The 22775-nt window shown below is 43.0% G+C and overlaps 1 protein-coding gene and 1 long non-coding RNA gene across 3 annotated transcripts in view; one reads left to right on the top strand and one right to left on the bottom strand.

The window, feature by feature from the left end:
- Positions 1-22775, top strand: part of CLIC5 (chloride intracellular channel 5) — a 147425-nt gene that overhangs the window by 36582 nt on the left and 88068 nt on the right. The window contains exon 1 of one of the 2 annotated variants that reach the window (XM_040983492.1): positions 13446-13893. The exons of the other annotated variant lie outside the window; for it this stretch is intronic. Within the exon in view, the coding sequence (XP_040839426.1) occupies positions 13834-13893 (60 nt within the window). The 5' untranslated portion in view covers positions 13446-13833. Of the gene's footprint in view, positions 1-13445; positions 13894-22775 lie in introns of those variants that run through there. 2 annotated transcript variants of the gene reach the window in all.
- LOC121158627 lies at positions 11279-13287 on the bottom strand. Its single transcript, XR_005884204.1, has 3 exons — positions 13273-13287; positions 12605-12783; positions 11279-11453 (listed from the first exon to the last, which is right to left on the bottom strand). It is a non-coding gene; the product is annotated as an uncharacterized LOC121158627 (long non-coding RNA).

Genomic DNA, 22775 nt, shown 5'->3' with positions numbered 1-22775 from the left:
GGTAACAGTGGGACACAGGAAACCAAGCCATTTCAAGATTCCTAGAATCTACACTGCCAGAGACCGGCAGGGAAGAGGGGAAGTGGGGAGGAGACTGGGCACAGGTCATAACCCAGCAGAGCACTAGGGAACAAGCTCTGTGCTCAGGCACAGAAGGGCTTTGAGAAAGGGCATGGCATGCACTGAAATACATCATAGAAAGCATATTCTGAGCACTGACACAAAATGGATTTGAGAGATGAGGTGTGTGGCTCACAGAGAGACGTTAAACCCATTCAATGGCAATGAAGAATATGATGATACAGCTGCAGAAATGAAGATGAAGAATAGAAAGATCTCAAAGTAGGGACTTGGTGGCCAGTAGCAATGAGGGTGATAAAGGGGCAAGACAAAAATACGGGCTCGATTTTAGTGACTGAACAAATGATGATGTTAATGACCAGGAATGAAAGTGTGGGATAAGGAAAGAATTTGAAGGAAGAAAATGTTAATGCTGTTGTTTTAAAAAACGTTTATTGAGGAAACTGGGATATCCATGGGATATCCTCAATAGATGATTGTATGCTTCTGTGAGGCTCTTGGTTAGGGCAAGGGCAAAGACTGAGAAATAAAATTTTGGAATGAGTGAATTAACTCAGGATGGATTATTAGGTACAACCTGAGTGAGTCTCTCTGATAGTTCACTCATAACCAGGTGCAGCTCCCAGGCAAGTTAAATTTCCCTCCATTGGTCCATCACCCTGAAAGAGAATGAAATTTGGCCTAGACCCTTAAACCCTTTTAGATGCCTTACAAGAGTGGAGTAGTGCAATTCTTTACTGTTGAAAGAGAATGAACTCCTGGCTGAACATTTGTTTAAGTTTCCTCCTCTGAAGAGAGAGAAGTTCCATAGCTCCACAACAGTTCGCTTGCAGTAAAGAGAAAATTTGGGTTCACAGCCACGGGTGCAGTTAAAGGATAGTGCTTCTTCTGTGAAAAGCTGCCTTCCCATTAGCAAACAACAGATGGGGGTCTCTTTTGGACTTCACCTGTTACTATATCAACATTAACAAGTTTCTTGTCAAACATCTGTCAATTATAATGAATCATAAATTTAGTTTTGGGGAAACAACAGAATGAAGCACCAAGGTCCTTCAGAGAATTACGGTCCAGTTTGGGCTCTGCCACTCACTAGCTCAGAGAATTTGGGCAACTTGTTTTATTTACTGAATTAGAGTTTCCTAATTTTTGTTCAAATGGTGAGGATAAGAAGAAACCTCTGTTCTCCCACCTCTCAGAACTTTTGGTTTGATGATAAAATATTTGGGGATGTCCCATGCAAATATGATTATTATTTGAAGATACCAGGTAAGAAACGCGTATTTAGAAGGCTTCAACATTCAACTGGCAAATGAAATATGGCATGAATGGCACTCATCCCTTTGCATTTATTCACCAAATGTTCACTGAGAAACTACACAGTGGGAGGCACTATGCTCAATGCTAGGAGTAGAACAAGTGAAGGGACACCATGGAAAGATGTGGAAAGGCTATGTACTGTGTGATCCATCTATATGACATTTTGGAAAAGGCAAAACTATAGAGATAATAAAAAGATCAGTGGCTATCATTAACTGGGGAAAGAATGGATGAGTAGGTGGAGCAGAGAATACTTACGGCAGGAAAAATATTCTTTATAGCAGTGAATCCATGCCATTCGTTCATAACTATCAGATGTGCCATACCAACAGTGAGCTGTGGACTTGGGGTAATTATGGTGTGTCACTTTAGGTCTATCAAGTGTAAAAATGTGTCAGTCTGGCACAAGATGATAAGGAGGGAGGCTGTGCATGTATAGGAGCAGAGATCAACTGAAAACTGGGTATGTTCTGCTGCACTTTGCTGTGAACCTAAAACTTCTTTAAAACGGTTGAGTTGAAAGGGCTGATGGGTGGAGTGGATGGTGCATGCCTTAGATGGATCTGTAGTTTATGAGACATTAGGAGACTGTCAATTAATCTCCATATAATGATAACTCATATAATGAACACTGTGTATGCTGTTCCTTCTTATCCCAATATTTTGTCTTAATTTGTGAGAAGGACATGCAGAGGGTCAGTACTGTTTATTGTTCAAACAGGACCCCTTGGTCTTTTGTCACTGCGGGGTAAAAGGTACCCACAGTGAATGGTTTCAGCCACTGGCAGCCTCCTGGGAATGGATAGGGGAGCTATAGGACCATCCACATGATCATGCATACAACATCGATATGACCATCTGGGCAGAGCAGAGCAGGAGTTGGTATTGACTGGTGAACTCACCCAGACCACTTTGGCGTGGCTGTTTTGAATCCCTCTGCCCTTTAATTTGAAGACTTCCCGCAAGGGGCTAGTGCCTATGAGTAACACTGTGCTTAGATCAGCATTTTGGCCCTAACTGTCAGGAGGGCTCATTAAGTATATTAAGTTGGTGTCTGCTGATGCAATTGCCCTGTGCTGTGTTAATGAGAGATAAATGACTAAATCTGAATTGAGCTGTATTCATCTTGGGATTTTATGAAAGGGAAAAATACCAATGGTTGAGTTTGCAAGCTGGCAAAAGAACAAGATAAATACAAATTGATTTTAATGTAATTGAATTAATCTCAGTGCATGTTTTTTTAAACGTGAAATCACTTAGATCAAATATCAACATCTGAGAGTAGATTCACCCATCCTCCACAAGTCCTGGCCATTGAGCAAAAGTAAGCGTGAAGGAACTGGCAGTGAAAAATGGTCATTGCAAAAGTGCCTTAGAAAAATGTGTCTCCTTGTACGTAGCGGTGCATTGCAAACCTTTGCAAAGTGCATATAATCAAAGAAATTACAAATAGTTCTGGGACAATGGAGAAATTCTTTCCTGTAAAGGATTTTCTGCAAACTCCACATATATTCAGTAGAGCCATCGTTAATGATTTATGTTGTAACTTTTTGAAGTTTTCTGGCCAGATTTTGTCCAAGGGTGTACCAAAATTACAAAAATTGCATAGTGCAGTTACATAGGAAAAGAGTAAGACTGTGACCCCCTTCTTCCCAATATAGGGTCCATGAGAGACAGAGGAGGGACTCAGGCCGGGCCTCTACTCCTCAGGCATAAAATACTTCATGCTACCTCAGAGCCCTCACACGCATTGTCCCTGTTTCCTGCCCCTTCCAGTTTTCAAAGGCCCAGACTGTCATCTCTGCAGAGGAGCCTTCCTTGCTGGTCTCCACTGAAAAGGAAGTTCGTGCTCCTCTCTCTGTGGTTCTTTTCCTTAGATTTCAGTAGTAGGTTTTATCCCATTGACAGTAATGCACCTATCTGCTTGCTTATGTGTTTGTTCTGTCTCCCACAATGCATTGTAAGACCTACCAGTGGCTGGTCATCCCACGAATTTATTCCTTAAAGTGCATACAATGTCTCCAAGATTACCTGGGGAACAGGGTGGAGAGGGATCATTATCAGAGAAGGAGGGCCTACCTCTTTGTGAAACAGTTGTAGATTTTTCAAGGGCAAACTCAACTTCTGGTTAGGAAACTTAAGCAATGAGCCTTTTTGCTCATAACAGCTAAATTACAATGTTCTCTTCCTAAAAGTGTGTTGTTTCTACTCAGCCAGAAATGAAGTGTAAGGTGATAGCACCCCTCAGGTGTTTAGGGCATGGCAAGCCACTTGTAAGGATGGGTTGGTTCTTATTCATAAAATTATGCCCAGCACCAAGCTCAGAACAGCTGCCTAGGAAATGTTTGTTGAATTTAACCAGACTGAATTAGTTGAATCATTTTCTGCTTTCCCCTGGGAAGAGGGAAATTGAAGTAACTCCAGCTAATACCCTATGCTCTTCTGTCCACCAAGCTTTTGAGGGGTAGAAACAATCTGCCTTGCACATCATAAAAGATGGCATCGTTGAGCAAATTATATGACAAAATAGAATCAAACTACCTCCCTGAATATAAATGAAAGAGAACCATGGATCAAGGTGTTGCAGAAATAAATCCCCTCTATTCCTGGCTCACTATGAAGAGGTAAGAGCATATATTTTATTCTTGTTTCTTTGAAATCCAACAAGGAAATATACTTAAACCCAGACATGTTCCTAGAATCCTAAGAGAGATTGCTTTTTAAATAATACTAATACTTCAAGTTAGATCAATTCTATCATCTCCAAGAAGGCACTTTGCAATTTTCTCAGTTAGACTCTAGGTCTTTCAGGAATAAGGTCTGAAGTAAGTCAAAGAGCTCATGCTGTGGTGAGGAAGCAGTCAGTTAAGGTGAAGGTTATCTTGCATCCAATTCTCAATCTGGGAGCACTTTTCTAAACAACAGTCCCGTAACTAGTCTTCAGCCTTCAGTTCAGCTGTTTTAGCAACTGTTTTATCATGTAAACAATTTGATAAAAATAATAGGGAATTTGTGTTTCTGCACTAAGGTAATTAAAAATGGATATCCAATAGACCTGGATTTAAATCCTGGCGCCTGAGTTTGTAACCCATTGACCTGCACTCATCACCTTCTTCATCTGTACAATATACTCACCACAGTAACAACCTCATTTCTGGGTTGCTGTGGGTGATTAAATGAGATGTTACTTGTGAAATGCTCTGGATCAGGCCTGGTGGGGGAGGGCAAGAATGACCTCCTTGTTCTTTGTTTATGGGGCAGTCATTGTGTTGGGTGCAGTATGGGTGTTAACCAATAACATCGCTTGAACTTGACACAAACTTCAGGGATGAGAGTTAACCCTGTTTTACAGATATAGCAACTAAAACTCAAATAAGTCAGTTGACTGGACGGTGGGGCTAGAAATTCCTGAATTCAGAGCTATTAGCTATGTCTAGTGTCCTTTTAACTATACTATAAAATATTCCCTTATTCAATAAAAATCGATTGATGGAGACATTGTTTTTGACTTTGAATACTTTTATATTTAACTATCAATAATTGCCTTGAATTTAACACCTAATCTTTCCTTGGAATTTTGGCAATTTATGGACATATTTTTTTTATTTTGTATCTTGGATCAAGAGCCTATGATAGGCCACATAATGTTTTATGAAGATTTGGAACTTTGAAAATAATAGTTTATGTACCTCTAGATATGGACTCTATTTTTAAAATGATCATTACTTTCTTTTTTTTTTTTTTACTGATATCTACCTTATAAATGCCCTGAGGTCTTTTTTCTTTCATATAGAGCATATCTTGGCAATAGATTTCTTTATCCAATTCAGAGTCTAACTGATGTAAAGATAGATTTTCAATTCAAAATACTAGAATAAAGAAAACAAATCTTTTTTTTTAGAAAGTACTAGCTTTTAAGCAAGCCTAGCTTAAAATGGTCTGAACCACAAATGGACTCTACTGATCATGAGGACTAAGGATTCTAGAGTTGTCAAATTTCTGGGGCCAGGAGATCCAGTCACTCACACAAACCTCAGAGGCTGGACTGCTCTCCCCACATGCAGGTCCTGAGTTTCCCCCGTTGGCCTTACTCTCAGTCCAACTCTGCTTCCTTGTGGTAGATTCAAATCCTAGCTCCTCTGTAAGTCTAGCACAAGGGAAAATGGTTTCTCAAACTCATTTCTGACAAGTATCTTGGGACTGAATCTCAATGGATCCGAGTGAGTAGTGCATTCATTTTGGATCAGTCATTGTCATCACGGGTTGGCATTCTCTGATTGGCCAACATTAGTCACCTGGCCACTCCTGAAATTCTGCTGAAAACCAATGAGTTGTGAAAGCAGAGTAGATTGCTGAGGAATATTTGGAGAACTGTTACCAAAAGGTTAGTGGATTCCAGTTGTCAATCATTAAACTGTTTCCTTCTGTGTTTGGAACTTCAATCTGCTTGCTCATGAGCTTTTGCCCAATACTGTCACACATTCTGTATTCTCTTTTTTAAACACCGATTTGTTTTTATTTAAAAGGCATATTCTAGAGAGAAAGCAAGAGAGACAGAGAGGTCTTTCAACTGCTGGTTCACTCCCCAAATGTCCACAAGAGCCAGAGCTGAGATGATCCAAAGCCAGGGTCCAGGAGCATCTTCTGGGTCTCCTACATTAGTGCAGGGGCTGTGGCTAGAGGATTAGCTTGCTGCATCACCATGTGCTCCAAACATTATGTATTCCACTTTCTCCAGTGTCAATGGTGGCTTCTTTTCCCAATGCTCCTCAACTTGTTGTTTCCACAACTTTCACATTCCTTTATACCATGCCATTTTTTGAATCATTGAAGCCCATTTCTGGTCAATTGGCATGATAAGCCTATTGGCCAAAGGAACATAAAATGTGTGGATCAGAGTGGCACTACTCAACCAGTCAAGGTTGTTAAAAACAAGTGTTACATGCATTTGTCTTGGACAGCTTTCAAAATTTTTTTTAGAATGTATTTGTGTAATGGCTGTATTTTTATATGATCTTGCAAGAGCTAAAGTAGAACCTTGGCTATGAAATGAGGGCATTCACTCGGGCAGTAAATCCTGCCAAAAACGCATGATGATGCAACAGAGCATAGCCTCGGTCGCTTTCCTCCTGTCCCTTTTCCTAAGGCTTCAGATTTTTTGAAATTTTTTGTGTACCAACTCTTGATCTCTTATGGATTTTTTCCCAGTTCATCTCTAGTTGTCTCTTAATATGGCATAAATGAGGATTTCTGAATCCCCAAACCATGCATTTGTTATCCAAGAGTCATGATTCCTTCGTTTCACCAATTCAATGAAGCAGTTTTTAAAATCTGTCGGACCATCCCCCCCCCGCCACGTAAACCTTCCCAAACTCCATCTCACATATACAATAAAGTATGATAGTATGCAGTTTGACCATGAGATGCCCGGGTTAGGATGCCAGCTCTGACTTTTATAATACCATTGAACCATTACCTAGCCCCTTCATGTTTTTGCTTGTTTGTGTGGTAGGTAACACTGTCTTATTTGATGTCATAGAGATTAAATGAGCTAATAAGGATCCAAAGTTCCAGCACATGACATGTTCTTAGCAAATGTTAACTATTATAATTACATATTTTTTCTGTTTCATTTCAAAATTGGAAACTTAGTTGGGAAAAAAAGCACTACACACTGTAAGGTCTGTTTCACTGATGTAAGTGCAGAAGTCTAAATGAAGGCATGCCAGATAATTGGTTGATTCTGTCAATAATTATGTATTTGGCAGCTTATCATCTTGATTAAAAGTAGACAGCTCGGGGACATTATGTTCTGTGAGTCATGCAAAGAAACACAAATCTGGACTCCTGTCCACAGGAGCTTCCACTTTCGTGGGAAAGACTTCACTCAAGCTGTGAAGGAATAATGCAGGAGCTAAGACAGCCATCATGAGAAGGTGACATGCACAGTGCATGTGCTCAGAGGACTCTAGCGAAAACAGAGGCAGTATTTGTCACATAGAAGATTTACCTCAAAACACTGAAGGAGTGGGCAGTGAGTCCATCTCCTCATGTCTATCTTGACAAAGATGGGAAGGCTTCCATCCAGCCGACTCCCAGGCCTCTCCCTTTTCTAGGAGACTTCTATGGGCTCAAAGATCACTAAAAATATTGGACCTGCCCTTGGGCATACTAACTTATAAAAGAATTGAACTAGCAAATGAATGCACCCCCTCCACAGCCCACTCTGTGACCACATGCAAGATTCTTCTTCCTCTGTCTACACCCTCTTGCTCCTCTCCATCAATATATAACTGGTTCCTCCACAGCTACCTGTAAGAGTCTCCATAGGAAGGTAAGAGTGAAACAATATAGTTTAATTCCCACATATACGCATGCATTTTTTTCAGTCTCAATGTGTGTATATCGTGTGTTTTAGTTTTTATTTCAGTTGAGATTTTTTCTATTTTATTGATTGCCTAAAATTAGGAGCACTAGGTCCCAGGAAAAAGAGATGTTTTATGTTTCTGATATGCATGATTAAATGAGATTTGATGCTAGAGACTTGAAACAAAGGATGCATGGAAAGGGAATATGGAAATACACTGGTAGTTTTACTTGCTTTGACATTATAAGTATTTTGATTGGATTTTAAGCTTACACATAGAAAATTCACCTTTTATTATGTAGTTTCTGCGTATTTTAACACATTCTGAAAGATTTGTGTAACCAGTACCTTAGAGAACACACTAAACAGTGCTATTACCCGGAAAAGATAAAATAAAATAATAAAATAAAATTTATTTTTGTTGCCCTTTGGTTGTCAATTCCACTCCTATGGCAAACCCTGGTAGTCACCATGTCTGCATACTGACAGATTTTCCCTTTCCAGAATGTCACATAAAGAAAAGCATGCAGGATGTAACCTTTTGAGAACCCTGGCTTCCCTCACTTAGCATCATGCATTCAAGATTTATCTACGTTTTGCACCTATTAATAACACATTCCATTTTCCTGTTAAGTGGTGTGCCTTAGTACAGACGCACAGCAGTTTGCATTGTGTCCAGTTTAAGATAATAATAAATGGTGATGCTACAAGCCTTCATGCACAGATTTTTACATGAAGTCACAGTTTCATTTCCCTGGAGTAATACCCAAGAGACAGGAAGAGGGCTGGCTTATAAGTCTAGGTTTGACTTTATATGAAATTGCCAGACTGCTGTCTGGAATAACAGCACAGTTTTCTGTTTCTGCCGATGCTGTGTGACAGTTCCAGTTGTTCTTTATTCCTGCCAGCATGTGACACTCTCATAAGTGCACAGGTTAGCCCTTTGTATAGACATACCATAGATTGTTTCTGCTGTTTTACAAGTTGTGAAAATTTCTTACCAATCCTAGTAACAAAATCTCTGCATCCTCCTTTTCTCATCTTTGGAAAAACTTGTATAGAGCCGTGTTATTCTTCCTTAAGTGTGTGATAGACATCATTCACCTTGGCCTGGGGTTTTTGTCTTTAGAGGGTTTTAGCTGTGAGTTCAGTGTCTTTCGTGCATATAGGACTACTAAAGATAATCTACTTCTTCTTGAGAGATTTTTGTTAATTTCTCTTTTTCAATTTGGTCCATTTCATCTAAGTAGTCCATGAAAATGGAGAATTGGTTGTGGTGTTCTTTTATCATTTTTTTATTTCTATGGAGTTTGTTATGATTGCCTTCACACCTTATATTGGTCAGATAGCTTCTCTTTTTTCTTTATCTTGATACATTCTGGTTTTCCAATTTTAGTGGCCTTTGACAAAGACTAGCTTCCACCTTCATTAATTTTTTTCTGTTTTATCTTCTTTTCATTTTCATACATTTCCATCTCATATTTATTATTGTATTCTTTCTGCTTACCTCAAGCTTTTGAAGCTGTTCTATGTCCTACTTTCTTAAGATGAAACCTTAAATTGTTGGTTTGGGATGTTTAGTCTTTTCTGCTTTTTTTTTTACCCTTAGGAGTTATTTTCATTTATTTGAAAGAGACAAAATTATAAAGTGAGAAAGGGATAAAGAAATCTTGTATCAACTGTTTCACTCCCGAAATGACCACAACACCCATGGCTAAATGAGACCAAAGCCAGAAGCCACTCAGAGTAGCAGGGACTCAAGCACTCTTACATTCCTCTGCTGCTTTCCCAGGCACCTTAGCAGGAAGCTGGATGAAAGTGGAGCAACTGGGACTCAAACCAGTGCTCACATGGGTGCTCACATCACAAGTAGTAGTTTATCCCACTGTGCCACAGCACCAGCCCCATATGCTTTTTCTTACCATCCTTGAGACTTCCTTGTTGATCAGCGAGTATCTTAAAGGATGGTGTTTAATTTCCAAATATATTTAGTTTTCTAGATAGCTTTTAGTGATTGAACTAATAGATTAAATTATGCCAAAGAAGAGCGCTTCATATGATTTTGTTCTTTTAAATTTTATAAGATTTCTTCTGTGACACAGAATGTGGTCTCTTTTTCTGAAAAAAGGTTCCGTGCATACTTTAAAAATCACATATTACACTGTTGTCTGGTTGGTATATTCCATAAAATTTAATTGGATAAATTTGAATAATAGCATTGCTTAATTTTTTTCTCACATTTTGGTCTCCTTGAGCTCCTAGTTACTGAGAGAAGTCCATAACTGCAAATGTGCATCCTTCTTTTTCCTTTAAGTTTCGTGAAGTTTTGTTTCACTTACTGAGGCTGTGCTGTTATACTTTCAAGCTTGTTGCATCTTCTTGGGGCATTGATTCTTTCATTTTTAATTTTTTCAAATTTATTTATTTTTATTTGAAAGGCAGATTTTAAAATGAGAGAAGGAAAGACAGAGATCTTTCTGCTGGTTCACTCCACAAATGGCTGCAACTGGCAGAACAGATGTGATCAGAAGCCAGAAGCTTAGAGTCTCTTCCCAATGGGTTCAGAGGTCCAGGTCCTTGAGTCATGCTCTGCTGCTTTCCCAGGACACAAGCAAAGAGCCGGATTGGAAATGGAGCAACTCGGACAAGAACTGGTACTGATAAAGGATGCTTGTGCTATAGGTAGAGGATTGCCTTGCTACCCCACAGTGCAGGCCCCAGATGTACTTATAGTTAATATTTTATCTCTTCAAAGAAAGTATATAAACCTTACAATTCTTGCTGCTTATGTTTCAGTTGTCATTTTTAATAAAAAATATTGAAAATTCTATCATGCATGCCATATGTTTTCTTTTCCACAGCCATATAAAAACACCAGTGTTGCACAAATGTGCATGTCATCCTCTTATTAAGCCCATGCTAATCATCACTTTATGGATTTAGTTTACTATGTGCTGCCAAAGAAAGCAGCACAAATGCTTTTTAATTGCTTTCCTGGAAAAAGATATATCTAAATCTTGCACCATTTTTATGACTAAGGGCTGAAATTAGAAGTGCAGTGTCTCTCTGAATGAAGCTCAAATTGATTCTAACTAACTGTACTGGAATATTAAAGAGTGTAAAAATGAGCTTCTACCTTAGCACAACAGAAAGTAAAATCTAGAACTGTGCAGAGAAAGAGTTGATAGCTAAAGCTAACCCTTAGAGGATTTTTGTTTTTGCTTTTTTAGTAACTTGGAAGTTTACAATATCAACATTACAGATGTGTAATTGCAACAGGAATGTCCAAAGGGGAGGCATTTTCTAGAAATTGCGATTAAAAGGAAACTATTCCATATTACATAAACAGTAGGCATTTGGAGAAGAGACAATGAAAACTAATCCTGCAAGATTTGGGATGAAGCAAAAAGAGTTTATAGTGCACATTGTTTAGATATTGCCAAGAAAATGATCATTTTAAATAAACCCCTCAGAGGCATTTCATGCGCATAATTTTATTTGGCCACATTGCTACTAAAATATTGTGCACATGCCAGTGCAAGGGAAGGATGAGTCTATGATACATCACGCAGTGAAAGCTCCTGCTCCGTCTGCAACCTTGATCCTTCCCTAGAGTACACAGTCATCAGCTCAGAAAGTGCCTCCGCTTTGAAGGTGACTGTTTATCCAAAGGCTTGGTGATGTAAGCCTGAAACCAAGGGGGAGCAGGGCAATTAAGCCTCATTTTGATTAAGCTGTTGTGTACTAAGAGGGTTGCAAGTTGGGCTTGGTGGCTTTTCTCTGGGGTGAGAAGCAGACATTTAGAATGTGTAGACAAGTAGCTTGCCATAAAGGGTGGTCAAAGTATTTTGGCCTCTTTGCTGTCTGTCCAGCCTATGACTGTTCAGGAAAGTTCCACTCATGTGCCTTTAGATTTGTGAAGCCTTTCTTTCACTCTACATCAATCGTGGTTTAGATAGTCTCTTTCTGCCAGCTAGAACTCACATTGGCCAGTTCGTGAGGCTGCCCTCATTTTGCCTTCTTGTGGAGACACGTGAAACAGGACTATATGTTTGGGTCTCCAAGGTGACTCAGACACATGTGCATTAAGTTTAAGTAGTTAGCAGGGGGTCGGGGTGGGTTGACAGCACAGAATCTGTCTCTGCATTCAAACCCTGACCTCACCAAGTCCTAGCAGGATGACCAGGGCAAGCTGCTGAAATCCTCCCTGTCTGCTTCCCCACTTGTGAAACTGGAATTATAACACTATTGGCAAAGATTAAATAAGTTAAGATACATGAAATGTTGAGGAATTTTGCTAGCACATAATAAATACTATCATTTTCTTTTGAAGTAATTCCTTTTCTTCCACTTAGAAAGGTGTGAATATATATATATATCAGTAAGTTAGGAAAACCAATGCAACTCAGGAAAACGCAAGGCAAAGATGAGAAGTTGACCAAAATTCAGGTGAAGAAGACTTAGTAAGTATTTTAATTATTAATTAATTAATTAATTAATTATGGAATGAGAATGTATAATGGTATAACCTCTTTGCAAAACTAGCTGCAGTGTTTACTAAGTTATGCCATCGCATAGTCTGTGATTCAGCAGTTCCACTTTCATGGATATCTCCAAGAAAAATATCTCCACGGTTCCAACTAAAGAGAGACCTAGCTGAACTACCCATGGTTACCAATCACTGGAAACTTGGAAAATACCCATCAGGAGCACAGATACATGCCCTGTGGCAATGAGAATCGGGGGGTCGCAGCCATGCACTGCAGAATGCATGAACCTCACAAATATGATTTTGAGCACAAGAAGCTCCAGGCAAATACCAGCTCCAGGCAAACCTACCGCATGCTATCACAAGTCTGGAACTGGTCACCCTGGTGGAGGAGAGGCAATCAGGCAGCAGAAAAGGAGGAGAAACTTGTGTTGGTGTAGTGGTGGCTCCAGAGGTGGGCTCACACTGTCATCATTCATGGAACTCTACCACTGTGACACATGCTTTTTTTTTAATGTGCATTATACTTCTCCTAAAAAATGAGGGGGGAAAAACAGAAATGAAATAAGAATGGAAATAAACGAAGTGAACAAAGCAAAAGCTTAAAAAAAAAAAAAAAGGAAAAGGTGGGAGGGTGACCTACAGGTTGAAAAGCAAAATCTTCAACTTCCCTGCCAAACCTTCCAGGCAGTGTGTTGCCCCACTTGTCTGTCCCTGTCTGTGCCCTACTATTTGGTTAGCTGGAGGGTGGTACCGGCCCTGTGTCTCCTAGAGGCCCTTCCTTCTGATGGCTCTCCATCCCCCACCAGAACACCGAACCTCTCCAAGTGGGACCCCTAAAGGAGTAACTCCGAAGAACTTAGATTTCACTAAACATCAGTATTAAAATCCTTCTCTCCTTCCTCCCTTTCCCTCCTCCTTCTCTCCTCTCCTCCCCCACTTCTCTCTATTCCCCTCTCCCCTCCCCAATCCTCTCTCCTCCCTCTCCCCTCCCCAGTCCTCTCTCCTCTCTTCTCACCTCTTCCCTTCTCTCCCCTCCCCTCCCTTCTCTCCACTCCAGTGTCACCCAAGACGCCATCCTGGGCGTGGTGGCGCTGCCCTGGCCAGCTCTGTCCACGCCTCTCACTCTGCCGGGTCGCGAGGCGTGGGCCGGGGCCTGACCGAGGCCAAAGCAAGCGGGGTGTCCCCACGCAGTCCCCGCCCGGACTGACCCCGCCCCGCGGCCACGGGCTATTTTGGGCGCGTTGGCGGCAGCGGGATCGCTGACAGTGGCGGATCCTGTGACACCTCCCGGCAGCCCAGCTCGGCACTTGTTGCTCCTGGGACCTGTTGTCATTTCTTAAGCTCCTTCCCCTCATCTTACCCCCTGCCTCTCCTGTTCCTGAGAGCACCTGGGACAACGCTGCCTCAGTTTGAGAAATAGATGGTTTAGAAAAAAAATAGATCTATATATATTTTTTTAAGCACCAGCCTTGCAGGGGAGCCGCACCAGCGGGCAGGAGCTCATAGTGCTGGCCCCCGCGCCGCAGAGGTGGCGCCTCCCCGGCCCGGGACGGTGGCCCCGGGCGCCCACGGCACCATGAACTCGGCGACGGCTAACGGGGACGACAGGGACCCGGAGATTGAGCTCTTTGTGAAGGTAGGTCGAGTGCCCGGGCGCCGCTGCACCTGCAGCTACGGCTGGACTCACGTGCCCGGCGCAGATCGCACTGGAGACGCGGAACCCTCCCCGGGGAGGACCGCCCAGGGCCCTGCCGCTCGCAGTGGGGAGTGGGGAAGGCTTTCTGGGGACCAGTGCGTCGTTTCGGGGTTCCTGGACAGCCTGGAGTGGCGTACACTCTGACAGGTGGTGGACTGCTGGGAGAGTTGGTCCCACGAGTTGTCAAACCTGTAAGCGGGACTTGGGATCGTCGCTGGGGTCAAGAGCGCTGCGCGCGTGAGACTTTGCTGGTGTCGTAGGACTTCTAGGGGTGCAGGAAACGGCAGGAGCTGGGTGGGATCGGTGAATGGAGTCAGAGGGAAGGGAACATTGGTCTAATTGTCTTTGACGAGAAAGAAAAGAAAAAGAAACTTGACGTTTCTTGAAATCCTCTTCCCTCTTTGACTCAGAGTTACCTAAATAAACACAGCCACAGGGGTTTTCTAGCTTTGCGGCAGGCAGAGTCAAAAACAGAAAAGCCAGAAAACAAACAAAGCAGAAAGCCAGAAAACAAACGATCCATGCCCCGACGTTGTAATTTGGTCGTCATGACGCCTGTGCAGGTAATTCCAGAAAATGCGAAGCGTTGAGAAAGAAACTCTCCCCAGTCAGTCTGGCACCGCCTGGGATGAAGGACAAAAGTGCACCTTAAGGGGCCTTGCTCCTTGGGCTGACATAGCCCGACATCCAAGCTGCAGGGAGCACCTCTTTTGCTACCTGCAGGGGAAAGAACTCGGAGGCAGAGGCGGAGTTCCCCGTGCACGCCTGTGTAATGAGAAACATTTGATCAGCGCTCGGCAAACGGCACAAGCAGGGAAACCTGAGGCCTCTAGGGACCTGCCTCTGTGGCAGCAAGAAAGATCGTGAGGACCTGGGGGAGGGGAGGCTGCAGGCTGTGTGAGAGCCAAGGCTTTTCACTGAGTGGGTGGAGTGGGGAGGACACGAAACCCTTCAAATGTAGTTTCCCTGTAAATATGGAGGAAGTGGAGAAGAAAGGTATTCTTAGTGCCTGCCAGGAATCCTCTTGTTGAAGGCAAAAGTCCTTGTGTGGACAGGGAAAGAGGTTATTTTGCCCAAATGATCCCTATCTCGTGTTAATTAATGAAGACTTTAAAAAAAAAAGTCTAGCATCTTCATGAAATTCTCTTTTGGTCCTCTGTATCTTCTGAAAATACAAATAAGATCGTTTTACTTTATCCCTGGTACCGGTTTTACCTCCTCTCTCCCAGCCTATCACAAAGGTTTGCCGATTCTGCAGAGTTTTGGAGTCTTCACGTGTGTAGTTCAGCATTACACCTGCCATTCAGTAATGCTGCTGTGTTCAGCCTGAATGCGTGCCCTTTAGCTCTCTGAGACCCCTCCCTCCCATAAACTTCCTGTGTTCCCTGGCAGACCCAGGGCAAGCCTAGACAGTGTGGGGCCATGTAGGGATGCTCTGACCCTCCATGTCCAGGCTTGCCTTGCTGGAGAGTGAAAAGAAAGTGAATAGGGAGAACTTTAACAAAGCGATGAGTCTTGCTGCTGTCCTTGAAGAAAGCTATTCTAGGGCTTACTCAGATTCCCCAGTAGTGCTTTCAAGGTGTCAGGTTCCCAAGGGATGCTTGAAACACAAATTGTTTTTCAGAAGCGAAGGAGCCCTTTGCTCCATTACTAGGTATGGAGACCCATTCTACCTGTACCTTTGACATTTCAGGTTGGCAGCTTTGGCGACTTCTCTTCGTTTTTAGCCAAAGCTCACTGCACAGTTTTCCCGTGCCCCAAAGAATTCGAAAATCCCTTTGTGGTCATCTGTTCTAGAAAGAAAAGAATTCATGAGATCAAGGCAGGCCTTTGTGGCCAGCAAAAATCAGACTGATGGAAGGGTGGGGCGGAGGAGAGGGGCCAGAAAAAGCAGACAAGAAAGCAGTTTAGATTCCCCACCCCACACATCTTGAGCTACTAGTTCATTGTTATTTACAGGGACAATCAAAGACTTGAAAATACTGTGAAAGACACTGCCCTGACTTTGAACTGTGTGCTTTTAGGGAAGCAATGTCCTGATTTATAGAATCAGATTTCCAGTGTTGGAGGGTTCTCGAAGCTATAGGATTCCCATAAGAAGAAAAGCCTTCTGTTCACGGTGTCAGGTAGCTCAGGCGCTAGCTACGAGGCTAGGCTTGGTTTCCATGCCACTGTCCAGGCAATGCAGGCACTGCCCAGAGTCATGATGTTGGCCATTTTCAACACTCCTTTGAAAGAATCACCCAACCCTGCCTGTCCACGGGCTCTGCCATTCAGGCTCTGCCATTCTACACTTTGATCACCTAGAATTCCAAGGGCGTGAGATTCTTTCCCAAGGATTAATAATAGACTTTGTCTGTTATCATTGCTACTGGTAATAGTCATCTTTGTCACTAATGGCAGTGTGATAGGACTTTGGAAGCACATTCAAATGCCTTATCCCTCTCAGTCCTCAGTGCTCTTGCTTACAGGGATTGGTTCAGTGATGAAAACAAACAAACAACAACAGTCAAAACAGAAATTCACAGGGACCTTTCGAGTCTATGCTGTCAGTACACTTGGTGAGCTGCTTTCCTCGGAACAGCCCGGAGAAACAAGGATGCTGATGTATCCCACTTTGTGGCTGGGCAACAACACCTGTGTTCAGAGAGGGCATATGAAGTGCTCAGAGCCAGGCAGCATATAACATTCAGAGCCAGTAGTGTAGGCCCTGAATTGCATGCTCTTTTCCAGGCTCCCATTAATCAGATTTCATAATTAATTTGGCCTAGCAAGGCCCTCCTGTGCCATGCAGCGTGATGAATACTTATAATTTATTGGTCCTTTCTCATGTGCTCATCCCTGCTAAGCCCCCCAAGTCCTCCCCTTCCAGAGAACATTCAAGAGGTTGTCTCCCCATGTGTTCTTCATTTGTTCTAAGAACGTTCAATCAGATCTGCTCTGATTCTGATGTTTCATAGCATGTGTAGGTGGGGCAGAGGTTTGGAACACAGGGTGGAGTTCAAGTTGTGTTGCCACCTCAAAAGAGCTAAAAGAACTTCATGAACTATTTCACTTCTTTGTTCCTCAACAGCTCCTCTTCAAACAAGAGTTTTGTCCAAGCCAGGATGTTCATGAGAGCAAAAGAGGATGCTACCAACACTTGCTCTGGCCTAACAAGTGTAACCTAGGCTTATGAGCCGATCTTCAAAAAGTTAATGGAAAATGTGCATTATGGAAAACAAAAAACTATGAACGGACTTTAAAAAGCTTTCACTAAAACATGCTTTTAGGTTCATTTTCTGTGAACTTTTGGAAATACTCCCATGTCTGGAGCAAATAGGAACATGTATTCACTGTGGCTATGAAAGCACTGTCACCAGACTTGTGATGAGGCCACTACAAGCCACAGGTGAAAACCCTTTGCAAAGTGAAAATGGCTATAAACACATTGGCTTTGATGATGAACCTTGCAGGATCCACTTGTCCCTGATTTGCCTTAGAGAACAAAAGCCTGACTCTTTCCTCACAGGTGGAGCTATTTTGAGAATATGTGAGCTCATCTGTAGCTTAGACTTTGATCACAAATGGAGGACAAAAGTTGATAGAACAGCCAATGGCAGTGAGTATGGTTTATTGAAAGAAAGAAAGAGCAAAGAAGTCAAAGCAAAGCAGAAAGTACTGTGGAAAGACAAACTCAGGCTGTGCTGAGTACGTTCAAGCGAGGCGTTACTCCCACTTGGGTTGCCTCTTGCACCCCAGTCCTGCCTCTACTCCCCAAGATAGAAAGCCACGAGAATGAAGTGACTGTGACCAGCAGATGTGCTACAAATATCTCCCTAGGGATGGGCACTTGGGTTTCAAAAGAAACTAGTAGTTCTCAGACATGGCTCCATACCATAATCCTTTAGTGTGGCATTAAAACTCCCAACCTCAGGATTCTCCCCAGGCCAGTAATATCAGCCTCTCCTGTGTAGGATCCATAATCAGTACTTTCATCCCCGTGTCTCCCACTGCCATGGAACTCCAACATGTAGTCTGGTAGAGAACCACCAAGTCATAATAAGAGATGTGTCCAGCAGCAGGCAGCCTCTGCCACCACTGAACTGGGTGGCCTTGCCACTGTGGGTTAATGCCTAGAGTTTCTAGGGACATCATGGTCAGGAGCGTTGTTGATAGAGAGGATGGAGCCCATTAATGCTCAGTTAACAAATGCTGACAGACTAGTCAGCCCTATCCACAGAACTCCAGAACAATCAGCGCCCGGGGTTAACCTAACAATCATCAGTTCAGTGTAGGAGAAATAAAGCAGAGTCCCTGCTGACTGTCTGATGGAAAGGACTCGTCATTTCATTTCCTGAGTGACCTGAAAGGCTCTGGCATTGATGCCAGACACAGTCAAGTCATGGTGACCCATGATGTGATCATCTGACTTTCAGGGCAGACAGAATCTAACCTTGTGATGTTCCCTGTGTGGCCCTGAGCTGTCCTGGTTGACATGGTCACCTTGTGTAGCTCATTGAAACACAACTCATTTAGTGTGTTGAAGTTCTTTCCTTCACATTGAACTCCATATTTGGAGCTCCATATGTGGCCAATCATCCAATAAATACATTCACATACAGTATGGCAGTGAGTGCTTCTCTTTTGGGTATCGCACCCGTGGACTGTCAGTGTTGAAGCACATCTTGGGTGCTGTGGCAGGGTGGGTTTGATGGTTGCAGGTCTGCAGGTGGTGAGGTTATTGACTGTTCAGTCTGCTCCTGCCTCCCTGCTCAGTTGTGTGGTTTCGCTGGTTTTGTAACTATCTCCAGCTGGGGTGAAGAGTCCAGCAATTAAACAGCTGGTCAAAAACTTTTCATTCGTGGTTCTGATTTGTTTGCCGGGTGCTAGGCCCATGTCTGTGGGTGCAGGAGGAAGGGGGTGCAGAGACTTTGGGTGTCAGGTCATGGTTAACTCGTTGTGTGTGCTGGACAGACTGTGTGACTTCTCTGGGCTACGGTTTTATTGCCAAGCTAATAAAAGCAGGACATAGGTAGGTCACTGAATGAGCTAGGGGGCAGGGGCAGAAGCAAGGATTATGTGAGCCTTTTTGCAATTCTCTTGAAGTCAAACCGGTGAAAGTGAAACCGTTAGCTCTTCCTCCCCTGATAGGTACCTGAAGTCAGGTGCGCAGTCTGTCTGTTACTGTCTCTTTGCTGGAGCCAAGTGCAGACCAACGGCAGCTGGGACATAGGGCAGCCATCACTGGATATGACTGGGCTGTCACCCCAGTAATTTGAGGCCACTTTCTGAAATAATATGGATGGCCTGACCACAAGGGGAGTATGGATCCCAAGGTCATTTTTGGGTTCTTCAAGCTCAAGGGAAGCAGGTTCCGCCTATCAGTTGCTCCCTCAACTCAGGAGCTCCCACCTAACTTCTCCCCCAAGGTTTCTGGTGCCTTGGTTAGGGTATGTCAAGGCCCTTGGGGGCACTGCTCTGGTCTCCCCTTCTAGCTCCATAGAGACCTTATTTCGGGGCATCATTCTTCTTTCTATCACTGGGGTCTAGGGAGGGGGAGAATTTCTCAGGCTCAATTGAAAAGTCCCTAAAGCAGTGACCCTTGGATGAGAAAGAAGGTTCTGTAGTCTAGGTCTAAACTTACCCATCTTCGCCCCTGCAACCTTTCAACACTGCATAGTCATAAATGCTCTCATAGAAAATACACACAAACACACAAATGCACACAAATGCACACAAACACACACATTTATTTTGTTATGTATATGAATTATAGAGAAGCTATGGCAGGCTCTCAGTATCTGGTTTCTATTACAATTATTAGGGGCCAGCACTGTGCCATACTAGGCTAAACTTCTGCCTATGGCACTGGCATCTCATTTGAACATTGGTTCAAAATCTGGCTGATTCAGTTCATTCTAAGAACTGAATTCAAGATCATTCTGATTATGTTCCCTGCTTTTGGGCTGGGAAGGCAGAAAGGGCTATCCTTTGAAGCTAATCCAAAGGAGCTAAGGGCTATCCAAAGGAGCTAATCCTTTGGAGCCCTGCATCGAGATGGGAGATCTAGAAGTTCCTGGCTCCTGGCTCCAGGCTTTGGGTCAGCTCAACTCTGGCTGTTGTGGCCATTCAGCGAGTGAGCCAGTGTACAGAACATCTTTCCCTCTGTCTCTCCTTCTCTCTGTAACTCCACCTTTCAAGTAAAAATAAATCTATACTTTTTAAAAAACAAAGCTGTTAGAGGCCATCCTCTGCTGTCTTTTCACAAGCATGGAGGGACTGAAAATACTGAAGAAGCAAGTGATTGAGTATGAGCTTTCTGAAGACAGGGTACGTGGGTGGGAGGGTTTTCCTCCCATGATTTGTTATGTCTGATATTGCTGGGTTTTTTTTTTTTTTTTTTTTGATAGTTTAGCTCCAACTATGGGGGACATATCCTGGCCAGTTCCCTGGTTGACAACTGCATTAAGAAACCACCTTTTCCTTTAGTGACTGTCTTGATTCTAGTCGTGAAATTCTTTAAGATAAATGAGATAGTCTGTTGATGTAATGAAAATGAAACCTTCTTAGTGAAAAGACATAGCTCTACTGGCCTGAGAAGACTTTCTGAGTTAAAATTATTGTAGCGCCTGAAGTATAGGGTGGTGCGGCCAGTAGTTGTAAGTGTTCAGTATGTGAAAATGCCTGTAAATCTTCACATACACCTGTCCAGACCGTGCCCCAGCCAGTCAGATTTAGGAGGCTGAGGTGAGGCCCAGGCGTCAGTGTTCTAAAAAAGTGATGTTGGAGGTGATTCAAAGACTGAGGCCCATACCATAGTTAAACATGGCTGGCCTCCCCCGGGAGGCATAACAGGGCAGCACACAGCTCAGTCCTCACTTAACACATGAGTTCCACAGGATAAAGGAGGCTGAGGCGACACATAATAGGATGAATCACCCAAATTGATCTCCAGGACACCAGCTAAGAAGAAAAAGGATGCTTTTGATTTTTTTTTTTATAATTTTGCAAGAAAAAAAAAACATTATTTATTTGAAGGAAGAGAGAAAAACAGAGAGCTTTTTTTCTTATCAAAAGCTCATAGCAACCAGAATGTACCAGGCTGAAACTAACCAGGAACTCTAGATCTTCCACATGGGGGATAGGGCCACAAGTACTTTTTTTTTTTAAAGATTTATTTTTATTATTTTTTTTATTGGAAAGGCAGATATACAGAGAGGAGAGACAGAGAGGAAGATCTTCTGTCTGATGATTCACTCCCCAAGTGAGCCGCAATGGCCGATACGATGCCAGTCCGAAGCCAGGAGCCTCTTCCGGGTCTCCCACGTGGGTGCAGGGTCCCAAAGCTTTGGGCCGTCCTCGACTGCTTTCCTAGGCCACAGGCAGGGAGCTGGAAGGGAAGCAGGGCTGCCGGGATTAGAACCGGCGCCCATATGGGATCCTGGGCGTGCAAGGCGAGGACCTTAACCACTTGCGCCACCGTGCCGAGCCCCCACAAGTACTTGAATTAGCACTTTCTGCTTCCCAATCTCCCAGGCATCCTTGAGTTCAATATGGAGATGTTAATACCCCAAATTCTGACATATCCTTTGTGGATTTCTTTCAGACAGTTAAAGGGATATGTGTCCAAAAGTTTGAGGAAAAGTGGAATTTTAAAATAATCAGTAATGACAGCAAATAATTTAAGCCTATGCATAGTTTTTTTATAATATACATTTTCCTTGACTCTTTGGAAATTTTCTTGTATGGTGATGACAATTTTTAAAGCTAGTCAAAGAGGAGATTTGAGAAAGAGAAACAAGTTTTGGGGGGCAGAGGAATTTAAAATGATCAATTAACCAATTAGGAAAAAGTTTTATGGGGCACTTGCTGTGCTGTGCTGTGCCAGATTCTGTGAAACAGAAGGGACACGGGGGTAATCAAAGTAGACGATGACTCCAGCATCCGATGAAAATGCAGCTAAGGAGTGAAGATACAAATGACTGTCAGCACCATGAGAATGAAATGAGGGATGGAATGGAGGGATAAGTGTTGCTTAAATGAAGTCTACAGTCCTAGTTCAGGGACACATAGGTCCTACTTTGTGCCTTAAGGAAAGAACAAAAGTGGTACAGTTGCCTAAGAGTAGGCAACCATCATGAAGCCAGCCAAGTTGTACAGGTAAGGATTTTCAAGGCTCATAGATATACAAGCCTGGTGAGCATCAATGGGCTGAAGATAGCAGCAGCTGGGAACAGGAAACTGAAGACTAACACCAACAGTAGGAGAGAATCTTCCCTGGCAGGTGAGTGATTGCCACTCCCTGTGAGACATGGGGAATACCAGAGGGTAGGACACCGATTTGTTCTGTGTCCCATCCAGGGCTGCATGGAGTGACCAAGAAACTTGAAGATCTGGGTTCCAAGTACTACTGTGCTACACACTCGCTGTGTGACTTTCTTAATGCCGCATTTCTTCTTCTTCTATAAAATGGGATTTGTAGTCGGAAGACCCTAGAATTTCTGATTCGGAAAACCACTAGATGTCATCTAGCCTGATGCCCTGTGATTAGATAAGTTCATAACCTAACACTTCGCTGCTATTTTGCCGTTGCTATTGTGGTCAAGTCCACTATGGCCACTTTAAAACAAGGTTGGTCTTGAGACAGAAGCCAATCAGGAAGAAATTCCAGGGGTCCTATCAAGAGACAGTAAGAGTCCAAACTAAGTTTAGAAGGCAGAATGTGCTGTGGAAGAACAATGTGAATACAAAATGAGGATCCAGAAAGAAATCTATGTAAATACATAGTTGAAGGACACCGAAATTTATGTTTTAGTAACTTCATGGTAAATTCACATTTA

Source organism: Ochotona curzoniae, unplaced genomic scaffold (genome assembly GCF_017591425.1).
Source record: "Ochotona curzoniae isolate NIBS_2020 unplaced genomic scaffold, NIBS_Ocur_1.0 contig_3819, whole genome shotgun sequence".
Taxonomy (NCBI): domain Eukaryota; kingdom Metazoa; phylum Chordata; class Mammalia; order Lagomorpha; family Ochotonidae; genus Ochotona; species Ochotona curzoniae.
The sequence above is the reverse complement of the archived record's forward strand: the minus strand, read 5'-3'. Positions and strand labels throughout refer to the sequence as shown.